General features: G+C 47.2%; 1 protein-coding gene across 18 annotated transcripts in view; it reads left to right on the top strand.

Annotated features, from left to right (window-relative positions):
* The window catches only part of Itpr1 (inositol 1,4,5-trisphosphate receptor type 1), a 301,702-nt gene that overhangs the window by 255,640 nt on the left and 19,075 nt on the right, over positions 1-26,987 (top strand). For 17 of the 18 annotated variants that reach the window (XM_078033540.1, XM_078033553.1, XM_078033547.1 and 14 more), the window contains 8 exons: positions 845-967; positions 6,441-6,616; positions 10,777-10,941; positions 15,359-15,554; positions 17,078-17,170; positions 18,554-18,693; positions 19,116-19,281; positions 21,281-21,441. In XM_078033540.1, coding sequence (XP_077889666.1) covers positions 845-967; positions 6,441-6,616; positions 10,777-10,941; positions 15,359-15,554; positions 17,078-17,170; positions 18,554-18,693; positions 19,116-19,281; positions 21,281-21,441 — 1,220 coding nt within the window. Of the gene's footprint in view, positions 1-844; positions 968-6,440; positions 6,617-10,776; positions 10,942-13,988; positions 14,044-15,358; positions 15,555-17,077; positions 17,171-18,553; positions 18,694-19,115; positions 19,282-21,280; positions 21,442-26,987 lie in introns of those variants that run through there. The other variant, XM_078033550.1, reaches the window with a different exon arrangement.

Below are 26,987 nucleotides of genomic sequence, written 5' to 3'. Positions count from 1 at the left end.
TCTGGGGAGGCTGATGTTGAGTGAGATGCTAGCGCTACACTGAAATCGGCTCCACCCTGGCACCAATGGAAAAGGTGCCCTGGAGCCGCCGAGCATGGACATAGCCTTGTTATTAGAATATCCAGCCCACGTGGTGTCACCGTAGGGCACAATGGATTGAGAAGGCAGTGGTTTCCACAGGGTGCCTTGCCCCTGTGTGACACATGGTGCCACACCCTTTCTCTCCTGGAGCCGCTGGAAACGTGGACTCCAAGCTGACCATCCAGTTGGCACCCTGTGTTCCTGTTTCCCCGGCCCCCTGAGAGTGACCATCAGGCTTCAGGGAGGCGGCAAGTGACTCGGTGTTGGAAAGGGGATTGTTGTTCTGCTGTGGGGCATTAAGAGCCAGGAGGGATGTGAAAAGGGGACCAGTCCTTGTTTGAGGCCCAACTGGACCAACTCTGAGCGCTGTGTCTCCCCAACATTTCTAGAGACCTAATTAAATTCTTGGGTCTCTCTGGGCATCTCATCTGGTCCCAGCAGCCCGAGGGGAACCAGGCCCTCCGTGCATGAACCCTGGATGACCCCCAGCCCCTGCAGCTGGTGCTGTTGACTGGGGCACGCAGGGCTTTCAAATGTCCCAACTTGTCTCCTCCTCCTCTTCAGTGTCCCCCAATAGGCCTTCTGTTCCCGAGTTCTCCAAACAGAAATGAACCGATGAGATGTCACTGCGTGCCAATTTGGAAACAAATGATCATTTTTACTGTTGAGAAGGAAACCGGTGGCACAAGTGGACTTGCGGGGACGGAGGGGAGGAGGGGCTGTGGAGTTCCAGCTCTCTGACGTGGCCTCTGCCCTCCCACAGCCCAGCCTGTCCTCTACTGGTGTGCCCGCAACATGTCCTTCTGGAGCAGCATCTCCTTCAACCTGGCCGTCCTGATGAACCTGCTCGTGGCCTTCTTCTACCCGTTTAAAGGAGTGCGAGGAGGTACCGATGGCTTAAATTTTGAAAAAATGAGTAGATGCAACTGGACAGCTGTGACCTACAGCCTTAGTACTGTCCCTGGAAGCATTTATGCCATGTTTAGGATCGCAGGTTCCCATTTTCAGGCAAGAATGAGATGGTAGCTTTTAGTTTTAAGTCTAACTTAAAATAATTTAAATATTCTATTACTATGTATGTGTATTTTAGTCAAGAAAGAGAAGGAGTTATTGAACTTGAAATATCATCTTAACCCCATTTTTTTGTTGTTATGTTTTGCTTTTGGATACTGAGGATTGAACCCAGAGGCACTCCACCACTGAACCACATCCCTAGTCCTTTTTATTTATTATTTTGAGACGTGGCCTTGCTCAGGTGCTGAGATTGGCCTCTAACTGGCAATCCTCCTACTTCAGCCTCCCGAGTTGCTGGGATTACAGGTGTGGCCACTGAGCTGAGCAGCATTTTTCTTTTAAATGCTATTTCAGGAAGCATGAGCACCCATGTCTGAAAAGATCTGATAGGAACACAGGGCTGCAAGCTATTTTCTGAAGGGTGTCTGCCCTCACTAAGCTGCCAGGTGGCAGGGGTGTGAACAGGAGAGGGTTCAGTGGAGGACTCCATTGGCTGTGATGGAGGCCCCAACTCCTGCTCGTCAAAACAGGTTATTTAGTCACTGCCTTGATCATGTTTGTATTTACCTTTGATTTAAAAAAAAAAATGTTTCAAAGAGATTTTTATTACTCACCGTGACCATTTCTTCTCTGGTTATTTGTGGCAGCACTCAGGCCAGCATCTGGGGACAGTAGGTTGACAGGCCTCACCTTTCAGTGTTAAGCTTTCTACAGTGGAATTCATGGTCAAAGAAGTCCAGAGACTTAGCACCCGGGCCTGGCTCTGCCATTCCACCTCTGGGCAGGCCACTTCCTTGGCTCCTGGTCACATGCCTCTGCATTTCTGGATACTGACACCAAGCTAGAGGCTGGGAGACTTGAGTGTGGCTGTTGAACTTCCTGCAGAATTCAGGGAAAACTAGCAACCTAGTCAGGGTTCCCTGGAGCCTCCTGCTTCTTTCCCATCAAATTTGAGACCCACTGGATGAGCTAATTGCTGAGGATCCTTCTAACTCTAACATGGTGCCCTCTGCGTTGGCATCTTAAAAACTCATGGGAGATGAGGCTTCCTGTTTGGAAAACATGGGCTTCAGGATTTCATGGGGTGGGCATGTGGGACAGCAGGACCAGATCTCCTGGGAGGGAAGGGAGGTCAGTGTGACCTAAGGGGGCCCTTTCTGTCCTTCCACCATATGGTGACTGAAGTTACCTAAAGCACATCAGTTCACCCTCAGATTATTCTTTCCTTTTGTAACATGTGTTGAATGCATTTGCTATACTTAACCAGTAAACCTCTGGAGGAGAAGGCTTCTATTAACCCTGATTAGAAATAACACCTGGTCCATTGACCTGAAAATATTTTTTTGAGATCCATATCTGTTAGGGGCCGGAGTTACAGCTTAGTGTAGACCACTTGCCCACATGCACAGGTCTCTGTTTCTATCCCCACTGCCACAAAACACACACACACACACACACACACACACACACACACGTACACACACGGATATTTGGCATCTTAAGAAAAGAATTTCCAAAATGTCCTTATAGTGCGTGCCATGTGATTCTGTGGCTCATCAGACATGGCTGCCAAGAACAGCAGTGGCCTTAAAAGCTCCTTTTCAAAAGTATCATCTCCCCAGCCCCCTCCATCCCCTTTCATTTCAGAATTGGTGAGTTGTCAAGGGCTGGGGATGTACCTCAGTTGTTAGAGTGCTTGCCTCGTATGCACAAGGCCCTGGGTTCAATCCCCAACACAACAAAATAACAACAACAAAAATCAGAATTGGTGAGTAGCTAAGTCTTTAAAAAGCGTGACACTTGGGCAGGCTCAGATGCTTCCTGAATTTGTAGGCATGCATCATGATTAAAGCAAATGCAGAGTACTACTTTTTAAACTTTTTTATATGGTAGTTTTCTAATACACACATGATGAGAAGGCAGCACAATATAATGACCCACATGTACCTATCAGCCCAGCTTTAAAAATAAACATTTTGCCAGTCTTGTTTCATCTATCCCCCTGCTATATTTTCTGAAACATTTTAAAGAAGTTTAGACATCTTGTTGTTTTGACCATAAATATTTCAGTGTGCCTCTCTAACTTATAAGCATATTTTAAAATCTGTATAATCACCATGTCATTATCATATCTAACAGAACTAACAGTAAATCCTGTAATAGTCTGTCCAAATTCAGATTTCTCCAGCTGTCTCAAAGATGTCTAGAAATTCTAGAGTTGCTTTTTGGAATCTAGCACTCTTTTTTAACACGGCTTTTATAGTGGGGAGACAGGTTTTTACATTGGCCTCTTCAGGATCTGCATATATGGTTATATTTATTAGACTGAGATATTAAGTGGTGTTCATGTGCTTAAGAAAATGCAAGGTAAGCCAGACACTGGGAGAAAAATACTTAGAAAACAGGTATCTAATTAGAGACTTATATCCACAACATTTGAAGATTCCTTAAAACTTAATAATATAAAGCCTGCCCCATTTACAATAATGGGCAAAGTATCTGGTCAGAGAGTTCATAAAAGAAGATACATAGGACCTGGGGTGCATAGCTCAGTGGCAGGACTCTTTCCTATCCACACGCAGGGCCCTGGACTGGATCCTGAGCACTGTAAATAATAACAACAACATCAACACACATACATACAAATAAGCACGTGAAAAGACATTCATCATTATTAGTTGTTAGGGAAATGCAAATTAAAACTAATGAGGGCTGGGGTTGTGGCTCAGTGGTGGAGTGCTTGCCTAGTATGTGTGAGGCACTAGGTTCAATTCTTAGCCCTGCATGTAAATAAATAAACAAATAAAGATCCATCAATGACTAGTAAAAATATTAAAAACAAAAGAAAACACAGGGGCTGGGTTTGTGGCTCAGCAGTAGAGTGCTTGCTAGCATGCATGAGGCACTGGGTTCCATCCTCAGAACCACATAAAAGTAGAATAAAGATATTGTGTCCACCTAACTAAAAAATAAATATTAAAGAAAAAAGACATTTAAACACACACACACACACATCACTGCAAATCTACTAGAATGGGTGAACTAAAAAGACCAACAATACCAAGTACCGGTGATGATGTGGGACCAGCAGAACACTCATATGCCATATGCTGATATGCACGGTCACTTGGGAAAGCAGTATGATAGTATCTTATAAAATTACACCTATACTTAAAACCCAGCAATCTCCTTCCTCACCTTAGTCCAAGAGAAATGGAAACATACCTGCTCCAAGATTTTCACTTGAATATTCTGGTTACATTATTCATAACAGCTCCAAGCTGGAAGTAACCCACATATCCTTTCATTGTTGGATGGATGGATAGGTAAGTTATAGTGTATCCATTCTATGGAATATTACTGAGCAATAAAAATAATGAAATATCAGTAGAGTCACCTGACTCAAAAAAGTTTGATAGGTGAAAGAATTCAGATACATAAGACTACCTACTTGTGTACTTTCCCCCCATTTTTATAAAATTTTAGAAAATGAAAGACTAGCATAGCAGAAGAGCACATCAGTGAGAGAGGTTGGGGCAAAACATGGAAAGCAGAGAGATACAAGGAAACTTTACGGTGATGATATTTTGTATCTCAATTGTGGGGCCAGTTTCAACTGGCTTGGCTACATACACTGCCAAGACTCACCAAATGCAACCTTTAAATTGAGTGATTTTTTTTTCTTTTGACACTGGGGCTTGAACCCAGGGGTGCTTAACCACTGAACCGCATCCCCAGCAATTTTTATTTTTTTTAATTTTGAGAAAGGGTCTCGCTAAGTTGCCTGGGGCCTCACTAAGTTGCTCAGCTGGCCTTAAACTTGCAATCCTTCTGACTTAGCCTCCGGAGTTGTTGGGACCACAGGCATGTGCCACTGTACCTGGCATGGGTAGGTTTTTTTATTTAAATGATGATTACACACCATCAACTTTAGAGACATGTAAACTCGAGCCATTCACACTCTCTCTTTGGACAAAATATGTAACCCAAGATTCAGTTTCCTTCAGAGTAAAGTAGAGAGCTAGAAATGTGGCTCAACAGCAGAGCTCTTGTCTAGCATGCGCAAAGCCCTGGGTTCCATCCCCAGCACTGCAAAAAAAAAAAAAAAAAAAAAAAAAGTAGAGCTACCAGTAGCAACCTCATAGCATAGTCGAGAGGACAGATTAAATGACAGTCAACAACAAGGGGCCAATAAGATGTTTAGTAATTGTTAAATGTGCACAAAGTGACACTTTGGATTTCTGAAGAGCTTGTGACTCTTCGTGCTCATTTCTAATCAGCTTTTCCTTTTGAAGAATGTTAAGGGGCTGGGAGCTAAGTGGCTGAGTCTGGGGAAAGAGTTGTGGGGGGAGAGAGTGCATCTGTGCAGGCATCTGTGGCCTCAGTGCAGAGGGCGGCCAACAGCTTGTGGAAGAGCGGGAGTCTGTGTACTGGTCTCTCCCTGGATGGTGCTGCAATCTCAGCCGTCCTGACGATGTGAAACCCCTTTATATAAGTGGCCTTAATCGTGTATTGCTGCTTGTTTACATCCGAAGGAGACTCAAGATGTGACAGCATTTGCAATAGGGGTGTTTTATTTTTTTTAATGAGTGTTTTACAGAACTGTATTTTTAGCCACATTGGCTCATGTTATATAACCAAGCCATCTCGTGGGACACTCTAAATAGAACTTGCAATAGCAAGAGATGACAAAAAGTGGTAGAGGCTCTTTGACTGCAGGGATAATCTGTAGGATGATACGGAAATTGTCTTCCTCTTTCCCTTGAAGAAATCCAATTCAGGCAGGGGACCTGCAGTGTTCCTTTGCATCACTTTTAATAGAAAGTAAGCTCAGGCTTCCTGTTGGTCCTGCCTGAGAGTGAGTTGGGACCCAGGTATGAGTTGTAGTCACTGAACAAGCCTTTGGTGAGGGCCTCCTGGCACCAGGCACTTCCTTCGGGGAATTTAGGGTCTGGAGAGTGAGAGAAACACACATCGATCATTAGAATGTAGCGTCTGCAGGGATGACCAGAATGTGGGGGGATGTGGAGCTGGAGGGAACAGCTGGATTGTAAATTCTGCAAGGAGAAAGGGGTGGGAGAGACTTCCCAGAAGGGGTCACCTCTCAGCTAAACCTACCATGCATAGGAAGAAAGAGTTCCCCACATGGGGAAAAACGTGTGGTGATGGCTGGGAAGTCTGAAAACACAGATGTGACCTCATGTAACTGTGGCAGAGAGTTTGAGGTGACAGTTGGAACAGACAAGGCTAGCAGGGGACTGAAGAAAACGTTAGCATAGCTGCCTTGACCTTTGCCCACACTCCAGGAAAGCACTGATCCCTGAGAGCCCTGCTCTGTCCTCCAGGGACGCTGGAGCCACACTGGTCAGGCCTCCTGTGGACAGCAATGCTCATCTCCCTGGCCATCGTCATTGCCCTACCCAAGCCCCACGGCATCCGGGCCTTGATTGCTTCCACAATTCTACGATTGATATTTTCGGTCGGGCTGCAACCCACATTGTTTCTGCTGGGAGCGTTCAACGTAAGTATGAGTGTCCTGGTTGCTGCTGTTTTCTGTTTGTGGGTTAACGCCTTCCGTTCGGGTGCCTGGCATCTTAGCCTGAGCTTTCAATCCAAGAAAAAGAAAGATTTTGCCTATGTCAGCTGCTAAAAGAGCAAAAGGACTGGGTACAGTAGAGCACACCTGTCATCCCAGTGATTCCGGAGGCTGAGGCAGGAGGATCATAAGTTCAGAACCAGCCTCAGCAAATAGGCAAGACCCAATCTCAAAAAAAAAAAAAAAAGTGGGTTGGGGGGATTGGGGATGTGGCTCAGTAGTAAAACGCCTCTGGGTTCAGTCCCCCGTTATAAAAAATAAAACAACAAAAGGAAGAGATGGTCATGGCCGCATACTCCCTCTCGGCCTTCTTGGGGCAGTTGAGCCTCCTGGTGCATCATCCAGGCGTCGACAGGCTCAACTTCAGGGACTATCCCTCCCGGGAGTGAGGCAGATAGGGTGATACATGCTGAGATTTCAGGTTGCTTCGGCAATCTGGCCAAAGGTTTGCCCATAAGTCAAACAAGCAGATATTAACCCAGCACCATTTCTGGCGGGAGCCATGTAGAAAAGAGGAGAGAGGTGAATGGGAGTGTCCAGAGCTGGTGGAGCAGCTAGAGAGGTAAGAAGAGCACCAGGGACAGTTAGTGAGTCGGTGGTGCTGGGGGAAATGCTGCTTTGGTACGATGGAGAGGAGTCCAGTGCCTCTTCAGGAGCAATCGGGAGGTGGAGGTAAGTGATGTCAATCCATTCATGGGACAGGGTGTCTGGTGAGGGGAAAGATGAAATTTGGCCATGTGAGATACTGTCGGTGTCTGAAGGTACCGTCCAGAGTTTTGTATCCCAAGTGTATAAGGAAGCTGAGGTCCCTGTGCAACAGTGGAGGTGGTTTTACCAAATAAGGTAACCATGTCCCCAACTGGGTCTTTTTATGGCGCAGGAAGCAAGAACTCTGGAGAGGAGACCATGTCGAGAAGATAAGCTTAGCGGGAGGAAGCAGGGTTAAGTTGTGTCTTGAAGGGCACAGCCAGAGAACAGGAACCTAGAAGAGCATTCTGGTTGTCGTAGGCCTCGGCCAGCGCAGAGCAGCGAGGACACCTGGGTGTGAGCCAGAGATCGTTAGAGATTGAGGTGGACCTCATTCGTAGTTGTCTGTATGAGTTGCCTTTAGGAAGAAGCTTTTAGACTTCATCCTAAGGTCCACATTTCTAAAGTATGACCTGACTTGATAAATGTTGAGTCAAAACAACAAAAAAAAGTGGTCAAGTCATTGTGAGAAATTAAACAAAATTGAAGAGTATCTCTGACCAGAGGACTTTTCAGAGACTTTAGGATACTTATATGGATTTTGAGTCTCCAGGAAAGGGAACTCACGTATTTGTGTTTCCCACGTTTGCCTGTGATTGTTTCTGTTGTTGTTGTTTTAAGTATTACTGGGGACTGGTTTTGCATTGAGTAGATGTTGGGACACTCTGTTCCTATTGGTGAGAAGTGTTTTTGAGCCAAGCCATTGGTACACACGAAGGTATTTTTCAGAAAGGTCATCATTGGTGTGTGGACTCCGGAGGCAGGGAGGCCCTGGGGTGATTTTGATCAGGTGTGGCCAGCCTGAGCCCAGGTCGTTGTGTACAGTATACACTGATGGGAAGGAAAGAGTCCTGGGTGGGGCTTCAGAGTCAGGGCATTCCCCCACCAAGGTGCAGCTGGGTCCTCTTCTTCAGGACAAGAAGGCATTGTGTGACGGAGGAGACCAATAGGACTTCAGGTTTCCAGTCATGGGTGACTAAGAGAAGAATAACACTGGGTAAAAGCTAAAAAAGGAAGTCATGAAAATATTGAGTTTTCATGGTGAAAACACATTTATATTGGTGACTTATTGGGCTTGAGATGACAAGATGTGCTAAGACTGTCAACTGTCACATATGGAAAAGCCTGGCCAGAAGTGGCAGAGAGATGTTGCTGGGGAGGGGGATCACCAACAGCAAGAGGAAGCTATTGATGAAGAAATACTGGATGGGTGGGTGCGTCAATAGACGGATGGAAAGGAAAACCTCAGTGTCTTAGAGGTCGTCTTCTCTGGACTGCCTCATTCTCTTTTACTCTAGACTTTAATCATCCTGTGGTCATCACTTCTAAATCGCTTATGGGAAAGTCTCAAATTAGACAATTTTCTTGTGTAATAATAATTGCTAGAGGGGGAAAGGGCCAGACAGTTATTAATATTTAGATGAGATTTGAGAGACAGACCAACCACCAGAAGCATATGGGAGAAGGAAGATGGTCATAGAAAAAGAGAGGAGGAACACTGGAGGTCTGAGCGCTGGGGGAGGCTGGGCTGGTGTACTGCACGTTGAGCATGCTGTTGTCCTGAGAGGGACGGGGTGGTGAGCTCTGTTGTGCTGTGAGGAGCTCAGACAGACAGGGGAAGATGCAGATAGAAGATGGCAGCCTCCCTGGGGGACTTGACAAGGGCTGCTTCTGTAGCAGGGTGGAGCTGGAAGCAAACAGAAGGCCAGCCAAGCAGAGTGTAGGGAGTGGACAGCACGAGACCACCCGTGTACAGGAGATGTTTGCTGGGGAGCAATGGAAGTTAAAGGATTGAGTGGATTCGGGGGAAGTGGATTGCTTTCCTTCCTGTTACGATGACAGGAGCTGTTGCATCCAGTGATATTAACTAGTATCCTGGTACCCTCCCTGCCTCCTTGGACCTTGCCCAAAACCCCATCAATATGCATCATCCAGAGTCAGCAATGTGTGCCCACCCTAGGGAAGACCCTCATCAGCAAAGATGAAAATATTGAGGGGAAAAAAATAACAGGCAGATTGCACATCGGAGCCCCAGAAAGCCAGAAGTTCTCTTTGGGTACTGCCTCTCTGATTGCTGAGAGGCTCTGTTACACTGACCTGCCAGGTTAACTGGCAGAATTTTCCCAGCACCTGAGGCCAGGGGAGCTGGAGTAGCAGAAAGTGGCTTTACCAAGGGTGCCCAAGGTACTTTCTGTCCAGCCTCCTCCAATTCAAGTTTTTCTATCAACCTGTTGAAGCGATAGACTTCTAGTAGTGTATTTTCTAGCAAAAGTGGGACTGTTGTACATCAATTAGGACTCCTTCAGTTACAGGTACCAGAAAGTCTATGCAGAGGAGACAATGGATTGGTTGGTTTTGACCAAAAAAAAAAAAAAAAAAAAAAAAAATCAAGAGCCTGGCTTCAGGCATAGCTGATTGTAGGATCTCAGACAGTGGCATCAGGGCCTGTTGCTCTGTCCCTTCTTTCAGATCTGTGTCCTGTGTACTGGTTGTGCTCTCTGGATCTGTGGTATGGTAAGAGGCTGCCAAAAGCTCCAGAGGTTATTCTGTCTTGTTAAGATCAAGGGGAGAGACAAAATTGTTTTCTAGTGCTATGCCCGGGAAGGGCTCAGTAAACTCTATTGGCTCCCTTTGATCACATGCCTATCCCTGAACAATGCAGTAGCACAATCCCAGAAGATTCCAGTATTCTGATTGCTCAGGGTGGAGCCCCACCCAGACCTCAAGAACCGATTCCTGGAAAGGGATGGATCCCCCAGGGAAATTAGAAGTGATTCCCAGAAGAAGGGGCTGGGAAACTGAACTCATCTTGACATTCCTTATTTGCTTCCCCCCGCCAAAGTTCTTATTTTCCCTATAAATTTAGAAGCACTGAAAGACAAGAATTGCCTGCTTCTCATTAAATTGCAACCCTATAATGCCTAGAATGTAACAAATTCAGAAAATACTTGTAATCATGCTGATCATGAAGTTCGTGGGTAGAGGTGACTTCTGTGTTTGACTAACTCACGTAAGAATGTTAGAAATGATTCATATCATTTTGAAAATCGTAATCTCAGTATGTGTTAATTTTGTTTTTGCCATATACAAATGCTACTTATTTACCGTTGCACATGACATTGTTTGACTACTGTGCAATTTGTAATATGCCTGAAAAAGCAAAGTAGTGAAGTGACTTGGAACTACAGAATGGTTCTTGGACACGGTGGGCACTTGGCACCAAAGCAAGCTCTTGTCAGGCGGTGGAACCTAACTGCATTCGCATGAGAATCTCCCTGGGCTCACGCACACACTTTGTCATGGTCTGTGCCATCTGACTCTTCTGTCCTGGTTCTCAGGTCTGTAATAAAATCATCTTTCTAATGAGCTTCGTGGGCAACTGTGGGACATTCACCAGAGGCTACCGAGCCATGGTTCTAGATGTCGAGTTCCTGTATCACCTGCTGTATCTGTTGATCTGTGCCATGGGACTCTTTGTCCATGAATTCTTCTACAGTTTGCTGGTGAGTACCAGGTGTTAAGATGCTTTACGTGTCCTATGCCCCCTCTCATCAGAGACCCTTCCTTGTAATGGCAACTGATGTGCCTGGTCCTGCAAGGTCAAGCCCCTCCTATACCCAGCGTTTGGGGAATCTGAGGTGCAGAGTCACACTGTGCTCCAGGCACGGCACACTTGTCACCTGGCACCAGTGTACGAGGCTTACTGTCTGATTCAGGAGCTGTCCCCTCAACATACATCTTGGTTTCTCAGGATGAGCCAGCACCTACTGAGGACAATATTCATGAGCCTGTCCTGTGCAGTCTTTGTGGGATCCATTTCTCAATGAACTATGCAGTGACCATAAGAGTAGGAATGACTTGCCAAGGCCCAGGAGATATTTTCAGTAGAAGTTCTTTTTGTTCCAACTGCACCACGTGGTTAAGGTCTATCACGTGAGTGGTTCTATCTCCTTTCTTCTGAGCAGGTTTTTTTAAAATTACAGATCACATAACTGCTTCCTGTCGTGTAGTTAAGAGAAACCTAGATCTGTAGAATTGGGGAAGAGAACCATCTCCTGGGCCTGTCTCACATGACAGAAACTGTAAAATGACTATTATACACACCAGGACTAGGAACATGTATATAAAAATGATCAAGGCCTCGTACTGATGAACAGAAGGAAAGTTCTGCAGGGAGGTGCTACCCATGGGACTCTGTGCCTCAGATTCCCCACCTAGGTGTGAGAAGCATACATCCCACAGGACCTTGGCAGGAATTATGTGCCACTGTTCATGTCCATGTCATAGAACAGCATAGCCTGAGGGTCACTAGCCACAGATGGCTCTATCCCATTCCCATCCACCGCGCCATGAAGAGTTCGCCAGGATTAGCTTACTCCATTAGTGATGGATGTTGGTGGGCTAAATGGAATGGATCCTTTTTTTCTCATTTTAAAACAGGTCTGGCTGTGATCAGGTTTTGGGCAAAGAGGTCTTGGACTGCCCTTGTTATTGCCATTACCTGGTCTGTATCAAAAATATTTAGAGCCTTTTTGTATCATGCAATAATGTTCCTGGAGGGAGATTCAGCTTGTGTGTCAAGGAGACCCACATCTGCCAATCCAAAAATCATCCTGTCCTGCCTGCCAGTGGCAGGAGCACAGCTGGTCGTCTCTCATGTCCCTGCTAAGGGGTCTCTCCCAAGAGGCAAGACATCCCCTTTAGGAAATTCTGGGGAATGATGTTGGTCAAATCGTATCATTATACTGTGTGCATGTATGGATATATAAATACAAATCCCACCAGTACGTAAAACCCAAATGAACCAATTTTAAAATATAGGAGAAAAGAAATTGAGGCTTGGCAAGATCAGGTGGATTTTGTCACCCAGTCAGTCAGTGGCAGACACAGGATGGCACCTCAACACTGTAGATCCCCAAGTCTATTCCCCTTTCATTTGGAACATGTGAAAAGGTCCCTGCCTCTGTGAAACTGGAATTTCGTGTTCCATTTTGCATTCATGTTATCAAATCTCACTTGTCACACAAAGTTACAGAGAAACTTGAGCTTGAGACCGTATTGCCTGAGCTCAGTTCACCTTTAGAAAAATGGAATTTGGTTGGTCTAGATGGTGACAGATGGCTCTCTGTGTGCTTCTGGGACCTTTCTAAGCCCTCTGAACCTTGACGTGTCAGTGGCCTCAAGTGATATGTCTGTCCCTTTTGGTGTTGAAATCAGACCTGGTGGACATACCTGGTAAGAACCACAGACAGAAGAGTGGAACTGTTCAAATGATTCCCCAAATAAGGAAAGCCAGGCACCCACAGAAACTGGGCTTCTGTAAAGGGAGAGAGACCTGCAGCATAGAAAACCTAGCAGACTGGAAGGGAGGGGAATCCGGTGGCCAAATAAAGTGCCAGGAGAACCCAAGAGACTGTCTGATTGTTACCTTGGGCCTCCATTCAAGCTAAGTCCTTAGAACAATATTAACATCCAAGAAGAAATGTACAAAGTTCATAAGTAGGTAATTAGCCAGAGGAGCAGTCCAGATGGGCAGCAAACACAGGAAGACGTCCATCTTTACTGCTAAACCAAGACATGATGGTTAAAATGACTGCAGGTCCCACCACAGATCTTACCTGTGATGTCTGTCAGGGGAAGTTAAAAAACACTATCATGGTTAGTACTGGTGACGCTGGGGATGACATGGGGATGATTCTTTGCTGGTGTGAGTATGCATGGATCCTGCCTGCCTGGACGGTGGTAGGCAATGTACTTATGTTAGAACATGTGACTCCAAGTTTCCATTTCTGGAAATGAACCAAAGAGAAATAGACAAGTGTGTATAGAGGCATATACAGCATTGTTTACAACAGCACATAATTTTAAAAATATTGACGACTTAAAAAAAAAAAAAGATACTGGTTATTTTGTGGTTTTTTTTTCATACAAATACTAGGAGATCATTTTTGACATGAAAATGCTCATTACTGCTGGGCATAAGGGATTTTGGCTATGTACCAAAAATAATATGGTATAATATTTTTCTAAAAAAAATATGCATCTATTATATTTTTTAAAATATGAGCAGGAAGTAACTTGGCAAGTGAAGGTAATCAGGTTCTCCTTTGTATAAATAGTAAATGTTCATTGTTTTAAAATCAGAAATTCAAAAAGTTAAAAAGGGGGGGAAGGTTGAAAAGTCACTTGTCCTTTCTGTGATTGGGAGCTGTGTAATTGCTATTGCTTTTGACCACGGAAAACAAGTCTCTTTTGTTATGGTGTGACGGTGTTTTTACTGGCCTCTTAGGATTGAGTTGCTAGAAAATATTTAACCAGCATTAACAGTAACACTCAGCCTTTTGTTCCCTCCTATTGACTAAGTGCATCTTCCTCGCTTCTTTTTAAGGACCCAACTTTGCCCGGTTCTCTTGGCAGAACTAGTATTTAGAGCACAGATTGGTGTTAGAGCAGCAGAAAGGCTAATTGACCATAAAATGACCTCAGATGATACAATTCTAAATTGGAAGGGACTCGGAGATCAGTTAGTTCAGTCCACGTATTTTTACAGGTGGGAAACCGAGGTCCAGAGACGCTAGATGGCTTGATCAACATCTCGTAACAAAGGGGAAGCAGAGTCGGGAGCCAGACCCTTTCCGCTGAATGGCTTCATGGTGACCAACAACTGTGGCAAAGGCTGGACCTTTGAGAGAGGTTTCAGCGTCAGCTCAGAGGCTGTGCTGAAAACTAGACTCCAGCCAGGCCCGATGGTGCACACCTATGATCCCAGATATCTAGGAGGCTGGGGCAGGAGGATCACAAATTTGAAGGGGGATGTTGGGTGTCACATGCTGAGGGCAACAAAGGGAAACCCAGAATTTAAAACTAAAAATAATAACCATATAACACACTAGATTTCATGTCTAAGAGCAACCCCATAGAGCTCTCCTCCTGTAACTCCCCATTATTCCCCTGCTGCAGAACTATAGCACAGCTCTTGGAAATCTAGCCAGGGCCTCTCAGACCTCCATGGTCCAACAGGATCCTGCAAACAGTAGCTCCCTTGGCAAAGGCCAGGCCCAGACTGTAAACTGCAGGGGTCTCCCCCACCCTGGGGAGGACAGAAGGGCTGAGGCCTCCTGGTAGGTCAATACCATGACTGTCCTGTCCCCGCCGTCTACTGATTATGTGACCTTGCCCCAGTCTCTTCTTCAGGAAACTGATAATTACCATGTATTGTCTTACTTGGCATGAATGCTGAGCCCTGGATACACATTGCCTATTTACTGTCTGTAAACTGCATCCTCTGCTCTGCAAAGGGGACGGGGACAGTATCTAGCCCAAAATGGCAGTGAGGAGCTAAGATCCAAACCTATTATGGAAGCCCAAGGTCCTCACTGCTTGCAGTAGCTTGTATGATGTCTGCCTTCCCCAGCAGACACTCGGCTTCCGGAAGGCCGGGACCACGCTGGCTGAAGCAGTAATTATGGCCTGAATAAATGTATCCCTTTACTCTCTGCATCATACGTGCTGGATTTCCAGGACCCCTAGCCTGCTCCATGTGTGCTGGAAATTGTTCCTACGTCCTCGCCCCTCTTGCATGCTTATTTTTCCTCTTTTTTTTTAAAACCATCTCAGTTCTTGCTGTGAAAATAGGCAAGATGTGAAATGTTGGGCTGAAGTTGTAACTTAGTGGTGGAGCACTTGCCTAACACATGTGAGGCACTGGGTTCGATCCCCAGCACCACGTAAATAAATAAATAAATAAACAAAGGTATTATGCCCATCTAAAAAAAGATGTGGAATGTTTAAAATAATGCTTTTCAGTGTCCAAGAGGGTAAATGGTCTGTAAGCCTTGCTTTCACCATGGGGTAGTGATGTGTGTGTAATATAGAGGCTTCTTAAAAATTGACGTGCCATCTCTGTGTTTGTTTTTGAAGCTGTTCGATTTAGTGTACAGAGAAGAGACTTTGCTTAATGTCATTAAAAGCGTCACCCGCAATGGACGGTCCATCATCCTGACTGCGGTTCTGGCTCTGATCCTGGTTTACCTGTTCTCGATCGTGGGCTATCTTTTCTTCAAGGATGATTTTATCTTGGAAGTAGACAGATTGCCCAATGAAACAGCTGTTCCAGGTAGGTCTGGGATCTTCTCTCTTTATCATTACAAGGATATGTCCTGGTTATAGCTCAGCTAGAGAACAGTGCCATTGGCATCGTAGGCCTCTCTAATGCCCAGAGTGTGAGTCATGAATACAGAACTTGGTTCTCCCTTTGCCGGAAGGGGGATGTTGTGTGTCACATGCTGAGGGCAAGTGACCAGACGTTACGATCGCTCACTAACGTCCTGTTTTAAACCAGCACAGCTTTTTCCATAAAGCAGTTGGAGCATGTATGTTGAAAGTATCGAGATGTGCAGCCTCTTGACTTAGCCTAAATTCTCAGAAGTAGGTTTACTAAGGAAAACCCCTGCTGACGGTGCATGTGAAAACCTGGGAGAAGGTTCTCTGCAGTGCGAAACTGGAAACAACCTAAGTGTCAGGGGGCGTTTTCTTAGATTATGGCCCATCCACTGGGTGGAGTCTCCTGCACCAAGGGTCCATTTTTATAAGGCATCTTAGAAAAATATCACAGAAGATACCATGAGAAATTATGGGATAACAAGAGTAGGACTTTTTCTTTTCTTTTTTGGTACTGGAGATTGAAGCCAGAGGCACTTTACCCCTGCACTGAGCCACATCCCAGCCCTTTTTAGTTTTTATTTTGAGACAGGGTCTATGTTGCTGAGGCTGGTCTCAAGCTTGCAATCCTCCAGCCTCAGTCTCCTGAGTCACTGGGATTACAGGATTGTACCACCATGCCTAGCCTTTTTTTTTTTTTCTTTAAGTTAAAAAATTTATATGTATCTTTTAAAATGTAGACAGATATACTATCAGATTGCTAGCAGTGGCTATCCTGGGGCTTTTTTTTTTTAATTGTATGCAGGTTTTATAGCGAGCTGATGTTATTTTTATGTATAGCAAAGACAGAAGAGGTTTCCAGTTTTGAGAGAGGAACAGTACTCGGTGCCTGAGTGCTCTCTTCTCCCTCTTAACAGAGCTGCCACTGGTTAGTGAAGTATGACAGGCGTTGGATCAAGCTCCTTGATCTCAGGAACAAACTGACGGTGGCCTGCGAAGGCAGGAGCCTGGTTTCCTCCCTTCCAGAAGTTTTTTTTGGCATGTCATTCAGCCTCCAGTTGACATTTCGTGGCACTTACTGTTGGCCATCTCCGGGTTCTGAACCAACCTGGGCTGGACCTTGGCTCTCCATTGGTACCCACTGAAACTTCCCCTGCAGTCTTGGTCTAAATCTTGCTGGAGTCTGTACATACTGTAGTGTTTGTCTGAAAGTCTCAGCTGTTTGTCTTTAAAGTCGGAGAGGTGCTATTTAAGTGCGATATTTCTAGTAAGCCTACAGGAATTGACATTTTTGGCTTTTTTCCCATCCAGATCACCAAATGAAAGTGTAAATCGCATCTCTTGCTTTGAATTTATATGCAGGACTGAAGGGTGTTATTTATGTAAAGAATTGTTTAATCAGCCGTGAATTGGGGACTTCAAACATTTTAACTGTATGCTGCCAGATTTTTCATCATGAAATTTCCTTCTCTTTCCCAGAAACCGGCGAGAGTTTGGCAGGCGAGTTTCTGTACTCTGATGTGTGCAGGGTGGAGACGGGGGAGAACTGTTCCTCTCCTGGACCCAAGCAAGGTAGGGCCCCATGTGAATCTCGGATGCCAAGACGATGAGGGTGATTTTGGAGGCAGAGTGCAGTAAACATGCTGCCCAGAGGAAGGCTGGTGACAGCTGTAGGGGGCTCAAGGGGAAGGCAGGCCCGTGCTCACCTGATCCGAGCACCCACTATCTTCCTGCCCTGTGTTGTTCTGAGAGCCGGCAGAGGAGTAGGGGGAACATGTCAATAGGGATCACTAGAGAGAATGCCAAGTGCTGGGAGTCAGGACAGAATACAGAAGACAGGCCCCCACACTCACACCATCAGGACCAGTGTCATCTACTAAAATAGGGGACTCTTGAGCAGAGAGGGACAAGTGTTCCTGGTGGCGGGCGTAGGGTATAGAAAGGCGTAATGGTGGAATCCAGCAAACTTGGGGAGATGATTATGCAGAACAAGAGCAGCAAGCAACAACAGAAGCAAAGGGCCAGGTTAGGAAGGGTCTAGCTGGGCTGGGAGTTGCTGAAAGGGGCAGGAGGAGATGAGGTCTGTGTTTTAACAAGACCGTCCTCGGTGCAGCTGGAGAAGGGGACGAGGTGGGCAGCATTCTCCATAAACAGTGAGAGAGAACAACCCAGGGTAAAGCCAGTGGACCTGCTGTGCAATCTCACTAAGCCCTGCCCACAGCATTCCCATGTTTTACTGTGACCAAAGGACCTTACAAGAACAATGCAGAGGAGAGGAAGTTTATTTTGGCTCATGGTCTCAGTCCACAGACAGCCAACTCCATAGCTCTGGACTGAGGTGAGGCAAGGCGGAAGGGCATGGTGGAGGAAAGCAGCTCAGGACATGGCACCAGGAAGGAGGGAGAGCTGCTCCATTCACCAGATACAGAATATAAACCCTGAAGGTACCCCCGCAAGGACCCACCTCCTCCAGCCACACCCCATCCACCTACAGTTGCCACCCAGGTAATCCCTAGTGGGATTAATGCACTGGTTATGTTAAGGCTCTCATACCAGTTGTTTCACCTCTGAACCTTCTTGCATTGTGCCATACCTGAGCTTCAGTTGGGACACCTCACATGTTGACCATAACAGGGAAACCTGGATCCTGTGACAGACCCTCATCTGAGAAGCAAGATGCCTGTAACCCAGAGTGGTAAACAACTTACCAGACCTCAAAAGACTTCTCTGTTCATAGGCAGGACATAGAGGGAGGGCCATCCTGACCTGGCTTGAGAAGTTAGCAGGGGGTTAAGGGGTGAGAACAGAGTGGCCCCCTTTGTAAAACAGGTCTTTGACTCTTGATTCTTTCTGGCACCTGCTGGCTGCTCAGACGACATTTGGGAGCGTCATTTCAGAATCACAGTACCGCTGTTCCCCTCATGTTTTAACTGTCATGACTTGCCCCACTGACAGAGCTAGTCCCTGTGGAAGAAACGGAACAGGATAAGGAGCACACGTGCGAGACGCTGCTGATGTGCATTGTCACTGTCCTGAGTCATGGGCTGCGGAGTGGGGGCGGAGTAGGAGATGTGCTCAGGAAGCCATCCAAAGAGGTAGGTGTATCCCCAGGGGAAGGAAGGGCAGAGGGGGCGTGTGGGGGCAGGTGGTGGTGTAAACTGAAGGCACAGAGGAAGAGCTGGGAAGAGGGGAAGCAGCCATTGCAGAAGTAGCTAGGCAAGGCTTCCCTGCTCCCTCCTTCTTTTCTCATGTTGGGGCCACGCTGCGTGGGAAGGGCCCCCCACGTTGCCCCATTCCCTAGAATTAATGGTTGTCTCCTTCAGGCTCGAGTCTGGCCTAAAGGAGACATTTCCAGAACCCTCCTGGGTGTACCAGACAATACCTGGAGAATTCACAGTGTAGACAGACCCAGGGTAGGAAAAGAGACAGTTTAACCTCCACTCCAGTTGGTGCTGGGCCCCAAGCCCTGCAGGGGACAGTGAGGGAAGCACCTAATTGCCTTGCCTCTCTTCTCCAGGAACCTCTCTTTGCTGCAAGAGTGATCTATGACCTCTTATTCTTCTTTATGGTCATCATCATCGTCCTGAACCTTATTTTTGGTGTCATCATTGACACGTTTGCTGACCTGAGAAGTGAGAAGCAGAAGAAAGAAGAGATCTTAAAGACCACATGCTTCATCTGTGGTGAGTGGCCTCCTGGGCTCTGGACAGCCAGGTGGGGTCATGGTGGGCTGTGCTGGGTGCTCTGTGGGACAGTGACAATGACTATGTTCCCACCTCTGTTCTGGGAAGTATTCAGAGTGCCTACAAATTCTATGCAGCCATTGCTCCTTTATCTTTAGGAATGAAGTTCTTGGAAGCAGAAACCTGACTGCACATTATTTAAATAAAAGCATCTCAGGGTCTTTTAGGGTAGGGCTGCCTGAGCTTCCATCATAGTGAACTAGAAGGGAGATCCTGTGTCCCCTCCAGCCCGCAGACATCTTCACTGCTGTTGGAATCAGACTGTGTGTGGAAGAGTTTAGGGCTCGGGCCCCAGACCTAGACTCTGATTAAACATCTGCCACTCACCAGCATGAAGCAATCACTGAGCTGCTCTGAGCCTGTTCTCCTTGTCTGTGATATGGGTGCAGCCATGTGTGCTGCTTGCATTACTGAGTGGGAGAGCGCTCAGGTGAGCACCTGGCACAGACCCTGGCTTAGGCATCCGAGGCCAGGTATCGAGCTGTGCACACAGAGGGCTTTGGCTACTGAAAAAAATCATTTTTGGTATAACAGGAAAATATATGCAAATGAAAACTAATCCTATAAACATAGGAACTGAGTAATCACTGCAGGATTATTCATAATATAGTTATAAAATACGTATATTGTTCCCTAGTAGGGACACTAAAAACAAAACAAAACAAAAAAAAAGCCAAATGAGTATTTCCCCTTTAAAGATTTAAATTTCTTTTTGAAAGGATTTTTTTAGTTCTTGTTTTTTGCCCCCACTTAAAACTTTTTTAAAGCTTTTCTTTGACATAATTTGTTATGGAAAAGTCATAAGACTAGTGCAAAGAATTTCTAAATACTCTTCACCCAGATCCTCCAGATCTTATTGTTTCTCATTTGCTTCACACACACTATTTTTCTGAACCATGTGAGTGTCTGTGGCTGACACATGTCCTCTTATTCCCAAATGTCTCAGTTACATATTTCCTAACAACTAGAACATTCTCCTATCTACAATATAATTACCAAAATAGGGAAATCAAAACAGATTTAAAACTATCATCTAGTCTGTAGACCCTCTTCGAATTTCACCCTTCTAAGACCCAGGTCATGGGTAGCATGTGGTCGCCCTGTTTTCTTGTGCCTCCTTTGGCATTTTTTGATTTGGGTCTCTCTAGTGCTTCCTGATGGTAGAGTCAAGATTATACATTTTTTACAGGAATATCAAAGATGTGTTCTTGTCAGCGTGTCATACCAGGAACATATGACACGGGTTCGTCTCATAGCTGGTGTTGTTCACTTTGATCACCTGGTTAACATGGTAACTGCCAAGTTCTCTCCACTATGAAGCTTATCTTTATGGGGAGATACTTTGACACTAGTAAATATCCTCTTATTTCTTAAAGGAAACTTTCAACCACTAGTTTTGGCATCGCTGATGATTCCTGTCTGAATCTGTTATCACAATGGTGACTGAAGGATAATTTTCTTATTCTTGGTATATTTGGGGTTTTTGTTTTGGTACTGGGGAATGAACCTCTCAGTGCTCTACCACTGAGCCACCTCCCCAGTCCTTTTATTTCTTGCTGAGGATGGTCTTGAACTTGTGATCTTTAGCCTCCTGAATCACTGGGATTACAGGCATGTGCCAAGGTCCCTGACCTCCAAAATCTTGTAAAGTGTCTGTACCTTGGTATTTACCTGGTTGCCTGTGCAGGCAGGAGCACCTCACACGTTCTCATTCAACCCTGAACACCCCTGGAACCTAGATGGCAGTCTTCTTCCCCTTTGCTGACAAAGCAACCAAGGCCCATTGAAGAGATTGAGCATCAGAGGTGGGATTCATGCCCAGCTGGGTCAGACCTCACCGCCTGTGTTTTCCCATCATAAAGTGAATGTGTTGTAAAGGTTGGCATGAGACTATGGATTTTTCAAAGTTGCTCAGTGGGTTTTCCTGTGTCTCTTCTAGGCCTGGAGAGAGACAAGTTTGACAACAAGACGGTCACCTTTGAGGAGCACATCAAGGAAGAGCACAACATGTGGCACTATCTGTGCTTCATCGTGCTGGTCAAGGTGAAGGACTCCACCGAGTACACTGGGCCCGAGAGCTATGTGGCAGAGATGATCAAGGTAAGCCGACCACATGGGAGGCAGCCTGAGGGTGAGCTGTGCAGCAGAGGCTCATACAGCTGTTGACTGAGCCCTTCTCACCACGGAGGCCGGGTGCCCCCCTAGAAGATGGCTCTCAGCCCACATCCAGGGAGGAGATGCTGAGGCTCAGAGACGTCAGCACAGGACCATTTCTGTGGGGCTAGGGCTGGGGCCAGGCCCAACTCTCCACCTCTGTTAAGGCGGCCCTCCTCTTGGTAATGCCCTGCCCCTCCATAAGACCTGGCTTCCCCGAGACATCAAGACATCATAAAAGCAAAACACTCACTTGGTGCAGTGGGGCACAGTTGGCCAGACCGTGGGCTCAGCGCTGTTCTTCAGCAGGCAGGGACACAGGCTGGAGTAATCTGCGTCCCACTCAATCTTCTTGCTGATGGGACATGGGCCACTGCATCCCAGGAAGAAGGCAGGCTGCTGCAGGGCTTGAGAGCTCTTGCCCACAGAGCTTGGTGGTAGCACCAGATGCGTGCTGTGGGGGTCCCAGGCCAGCTGTGCTTTCAGACCTGTGCTTTCCAAAGTCATTACAATGTGCAGGGGTGTGTGGTGACGTGAGGCAGCAGAGCTGTGAAGTCAGGGGTCTGTGCACTCGCTCTCTGTTGCGGGGGAGGGGGACTGCCGTCCCACTGCCTTCCTTCCTATCCCAAGGACTAGCGAACCACCCGGAACTGAGCTTCTCGTGTACAATGTACTGTGAAGCTTGTCTTGTCACAATGCAGCATGCAGCTCAGGGGTTGTGAGCACCACTGGTGTGTGTGGTGCAGGCAGCAGTCACTTGGTAGTATGGCTGGCACCCCCAGGTTCTGGAGGGCTTTCTGAGGGTGTCCACAATGTAGGAGTCCTGTGCTGTCCGTACCCTTGAGGTCTTCAGGGTCCAGTTCCTTGTACATATGAATCACCTGCGATCTCACTAAAACTCCAGTTGTGACTAGGCAATCAGTGCCAGGGCTTGGCCATTTCCATCCACCTCCCTGGGGGGCTCTGAAGCCCACAGAAGAGGCAGGACGCGTCCTGGTCCAGCCTGGATGGTGAAGGGAAGCATACCTCGTCGTGTGCCTGCTTCCACGTGCCTGGTTCTTTTACTTCCTGCGTTGTATTCAGTTATTAAGATGACCCCAAGTGGGCAGCGCGGAGCAGGAGACTTTGGGGTTGAGGAGAAAGGGATGAGGGGTCACAGCAAAGATGACTTGAAAAAGAGGAGGAGGAAAAAATGAACCAAGAGAAGGAAGGGGAGAGAAACATCCGAGGACAAGGGTATGGTGTCTCCTTTTACACATGAAAGCCTGGAAGTGGGTAGGTGACTTGAGTGTTAACTGCCCCAAAGGTCCTGAGCCAGGATTCAGAGAAGACACTTGAGGTCTGTGTTGTGGGAGACAGCCGGAGGGTATGTCGGGATGTTGGGACTGTGGAGGGGAGCCGGTGCCACCTCCATAGGAGACTTTATCTGAGATGCCCTCAGGTGCTTTTTCCTCCTCTACTTGGTGACACTGGCAAATCAAACCATGTCCTCAGCCCAACACCAATCTGTGCACCTGCATGGAAAAGCTACTCTTGTCTCTTCTCTCTCCTTATTCTGTCACCTTCTGTCTGTGTCTGAATGTGCCCCGTGTTTTAAAAATCTCTCTGGTGCTGGGTGGGGTGGTGCAATTCAAGGCCAGACTCAGCAAGTTAGTGAGGCCCTAAACAACTTATCAAGACCCCATCTCTAAAGGGGCTGAGGTTGTGGCTCAGTGGTAGAGCACCCCAGGTTCAGTCCCTGCTACCGAAGGAAAAAAAAAATCTCTCCAGGACCAGTACTGATGCTTTCTGTTAATCACCTTACTTTACAGTCACAGGAAACTCTCGTGCCCTTGTGAGCTTCTGTCTCAATTGTGCAGACTTAAATGAGTCTTGTGAGCAGTCACTTGATGAGGATTAAGAGCCAGGGTAACCCTGCCTGCCACCCGAGCCTTCTGCACAGGATGCTCTGAGGCTCTGGGTCTTGGGAGCACTGCTCTGCCAGCACTATTCTTTGATTGTATGAGACGTCCTGTTAGAAAGCCTCAGGATCTGTGGCATCAAGGAATTCTTATATGTGAATGTCAAAGCTGCTGAGCAGCCAGGTGTTGTGTGTGCTAAGCGATGGCACAGTCAGTATTGGAACCACCAGCCGACAGGAAGTGCCGCTCAGGGCAGCACTGATTTCAGTGGTGTCTGACCTTGATGCCACATGAATCCAAAAGGGCATTAGACAAATGAAGGTAGGAACTAAGGTGCTTCGTTGAATTGTTTGGCAGGGTCGGGAGTCCTGGGGCCCTCAGAGCTGCAGTGGAGCAGGCTGCCTGCCCCCTGGTGGACCCGACTCAGTCACACCCTGAAGTCCCCAGGAGCCTCTCTCTGAGGAAGTGTGCCTGCTCTGCACTGGTCCTGGGAAGAAAAAAAAAAAAATCAAGTGATCTATTATTCCTAGAGCCACCCTCAAGCCTGCCAGGAGTGCCTCCTGGATCGGAGAGAAGGGACAGCTCACCATCACTGAGGGCAGAGGAAAGAAAAAGGGGGGGGGTGCCACCCTTCTGCTGGCCTCGTGTCCCAAAACAAATCTTTGAGACAGGTCCTTTTGGAGTATGTGGCCCTCAGGAAAGCCACCCTTTGCCTAATGTGAGAGGCAGGGAAGTTCAGTTCTGCCAGAGGCCAGCTGCCAGGGCCTGGGGCAGTCACTGCGTGGGAGGTCCCAGTGCCCTCAGAACAGCCCCTTGCAGACAGTAGCATCAGGATTGGCAGATAGGTTTCATCCATCTGGTAGAGTCTGCCCAGAGTGCTATGTTGAGATGAGTTCTGGGAAACCCAGGCTGGCTCTAGGGGCATAACTGATGACTAACCACAGATGGAAGGGGAGGAGAGGACGGCAGTGTCCTGAGCGTTGCCCCCCCAGCCTAGACCCAGGTCCCAAGGTGCACTTCCTCCTTTGCTCACTGTCTGGCTGTGTCAAAACAGACAGGCTGGCCAGGTCACATGGGTCACCCTCACTAACTCCTAGTCAGGGGCAGGATTGCTGCTCGCTACAGCTGGAAAGAGGGTATTTCATGCCATCCCTGGAGGGAGGGAAAGGAGGACCTGTGTCTTAGTTAAGAACCTTGTGGTAGCTACCCAGAAATTAATAGGAGATGGAATGTTGTCTTCTTCCCATCATCTCCTCTTCTGTTTGATTGAAGATGGGAATGTCCCTGACCAAACCAGGGCTAGACTGATGGACATGACCAACTTCTCCCTCCCCAGGAACTGGAGGCAGGAGGTCCAAGCTTTCAGTTTCAGTCCTACTGGTCCTTAGCCATGTAAACTTGGGCCAGTCAGGGGACAGTACTGACCTGAGCTTCCTGTCTGTAAATCAGGGTTGATCTCTCCACATCTGTTGAGGGTGGCAGTGAGATGAACCATCAGAACCTGGTGGGTGGTGGGCACTCATGAGGGAGGCCTCAGATCATGGAAGCAGAGGGCCGTGGGTGACAGAAGAGGTACCAGAAGCTTCGTTTCCTGTAGTTCCAGGACTGTGAGACACACCTTGGTCAGCTGTTACTCACAGAGATCAGAATGGGCATCTGTCTCTCAGAACCTGCTCCCATGAAAACCCGTGTCTTCCTCTAACTGTCCCTGAACTGTGAGGCAGGGCATGGTTGCCAATGTCACTTTCCTCTTGGACCCCAAGAAGGAGACCTACGGATTCTGTCCTTGTGTCTGGTGGTCTCTTTGTGCTTTCCCTGCTGGGCATCTGAGCTGTACTTGATTGGAGAAGTGGTCTCAGGTTCTTGGGGTGTGCTGTGAGGTGCCACCTGGTTCACTGGTAGACTTGTCCCTTGACTTAAGCACCTGATGGCAGGTGCTGCTGTGATTCCAAGGCCAGGCCGGCTCAGGCTCAGGCTCCTCCACTGTTTCTTACAGCACCACTCAGGAGGAGACGGCCTGTGGAGTGACCTCACACAACCCCTGGCCAGCCAGAGAAAGAGAAGACTGCCAAGTTCCCCTTTCACAGGGGAAGGTGGATTTTGATGCTATCGTAGAGTTTGGGTGGTGCCTTATCTTAATAAATAAACGTTCATGATTATTTAGGTGACACACCCCCTTTTTCCTATTATTTTAGTACCTTTTGTGCCAGTAGAACAGAATTTGTGCTGGTCAATCTGCAGATGGTCATTGGGAAGGCTGTGCTATTGGATGAGAAATTCGTTATGACTACTTTGCCCAAGAGTGTTGAAATTCTGCACAAATGGCAGTTTTATAGGAAAAAGAACATGATTCCCAGGAAAGAGGGAGCAGTCCCTTTTTCCTACTAAGTCAGATGCTGGAAGACTACCCACTTGGCTTTTAGAGGATAATTTAAAGAAAAGCAAACTGATTGAAAAAGGAGACTTCTGTATCTTGGGATTCCTCCCTCAGTAACACATCTTATTCTTTTAGTCATGTTTTTGAGGAAATTGCATTAGAGACAGAGTATTGTTCCTTTGCTGGTATCTTGGGCTGCTGTGGCCACTGCTGTCCAGGAGGGCATGTTCAATCACCACGAATAAGGGCAGTAAGACCACTGGGGAGAAGCCACCTCGCCATGAGTGGCTGGGAACCCTGCGGCTGCTGGGAGAGCCGGCTCTGCTTTGCTACTGCTAGGGCTGATTGGATAACAACAGATGATAGGGTTTTATTTTTGTATTTTGCTGCACTGGGGACCAAGCACCTAGTGCATCCTGGGATCTACCACTGCACAATGTCCCCAGCCCACTAACAGGTCATCTTTAATCTTCATGTGCAAAATAGATAATGTAAGATCTTGTGTAATCCTCCCCTTGATGTAGCAGGTGGCACTACGGCCACTTTTCAGATGGGAACTTCAAGTTCCAGAAGGTTGGCTGGGCAGCTTCTTTCTCTAGGGCCACTCAGCTGGATCAGAGCTGGACTCAGAACTCAGTCCTGAGGTGTGCAGACCCACACATCCCCGTGTGCCTGCAGGCGGGACCACCCCTATACCTGCACACAGGGCCCTGTGTGTCAACAGCCTGTGGCATTGGTTGCCTGGCTGCACTTGGTTTTTCTGACCCAGTCTGGCCTAACTCCCAGACTGTTGGGGCTCAATTAGCCTCTAAAGAAGCAGAAAAGGCCCTGTGGGGAGAGGGAGGAGGGTGTGAAAGAGGATCTCCTGGGGATGCTGGCTGACTCCACAGGAGCTTCTAGTTGGACTGGTTTCATTCTCCGAGCCACTCCCCCTGCACAGCTCCTTGGGCGACCACCTCAATCAAGCACCAGAGGGGTTGTTGAAGGACAGAGTCGGCGGAAAGGGGAGCGTGTGGCTCTTGCCACAGATGGATCTAGAATATATGAGAATTTTGACTGGTTAAATTATCATAAACTCCACTGCCTCACTTCATCTTGAGACAGGGAATATTTGTCTTCTGGTGGCCAGATCTGGAGGGCAGAGTGGTGTCTGAGTCCCAGGGAAAGACGACTCACCAGAACCACAACCAGACGAGCTCCACACCCAGGTGACT

This window comes from Ictidomys tridecemlineatus, chromosome 16, assembly GCF_052094955.1.
Source record: "Ictidomys tridecemlineatus isolate mIctTri1 chromosome 16, mIctTri1.hap1, whole genome shotgun sequence".
Taxonomy (NCBI): domain Eukaryota; kingdom Metazoa; phylum Chordata; class Mammalia; order Rodentia; family Sciuridae; genus Ictidomys; species Ictidomys tridecemlineatus.
This window is presented reverse-complemented; position numbering and strand designations above follow the sequence as displayed.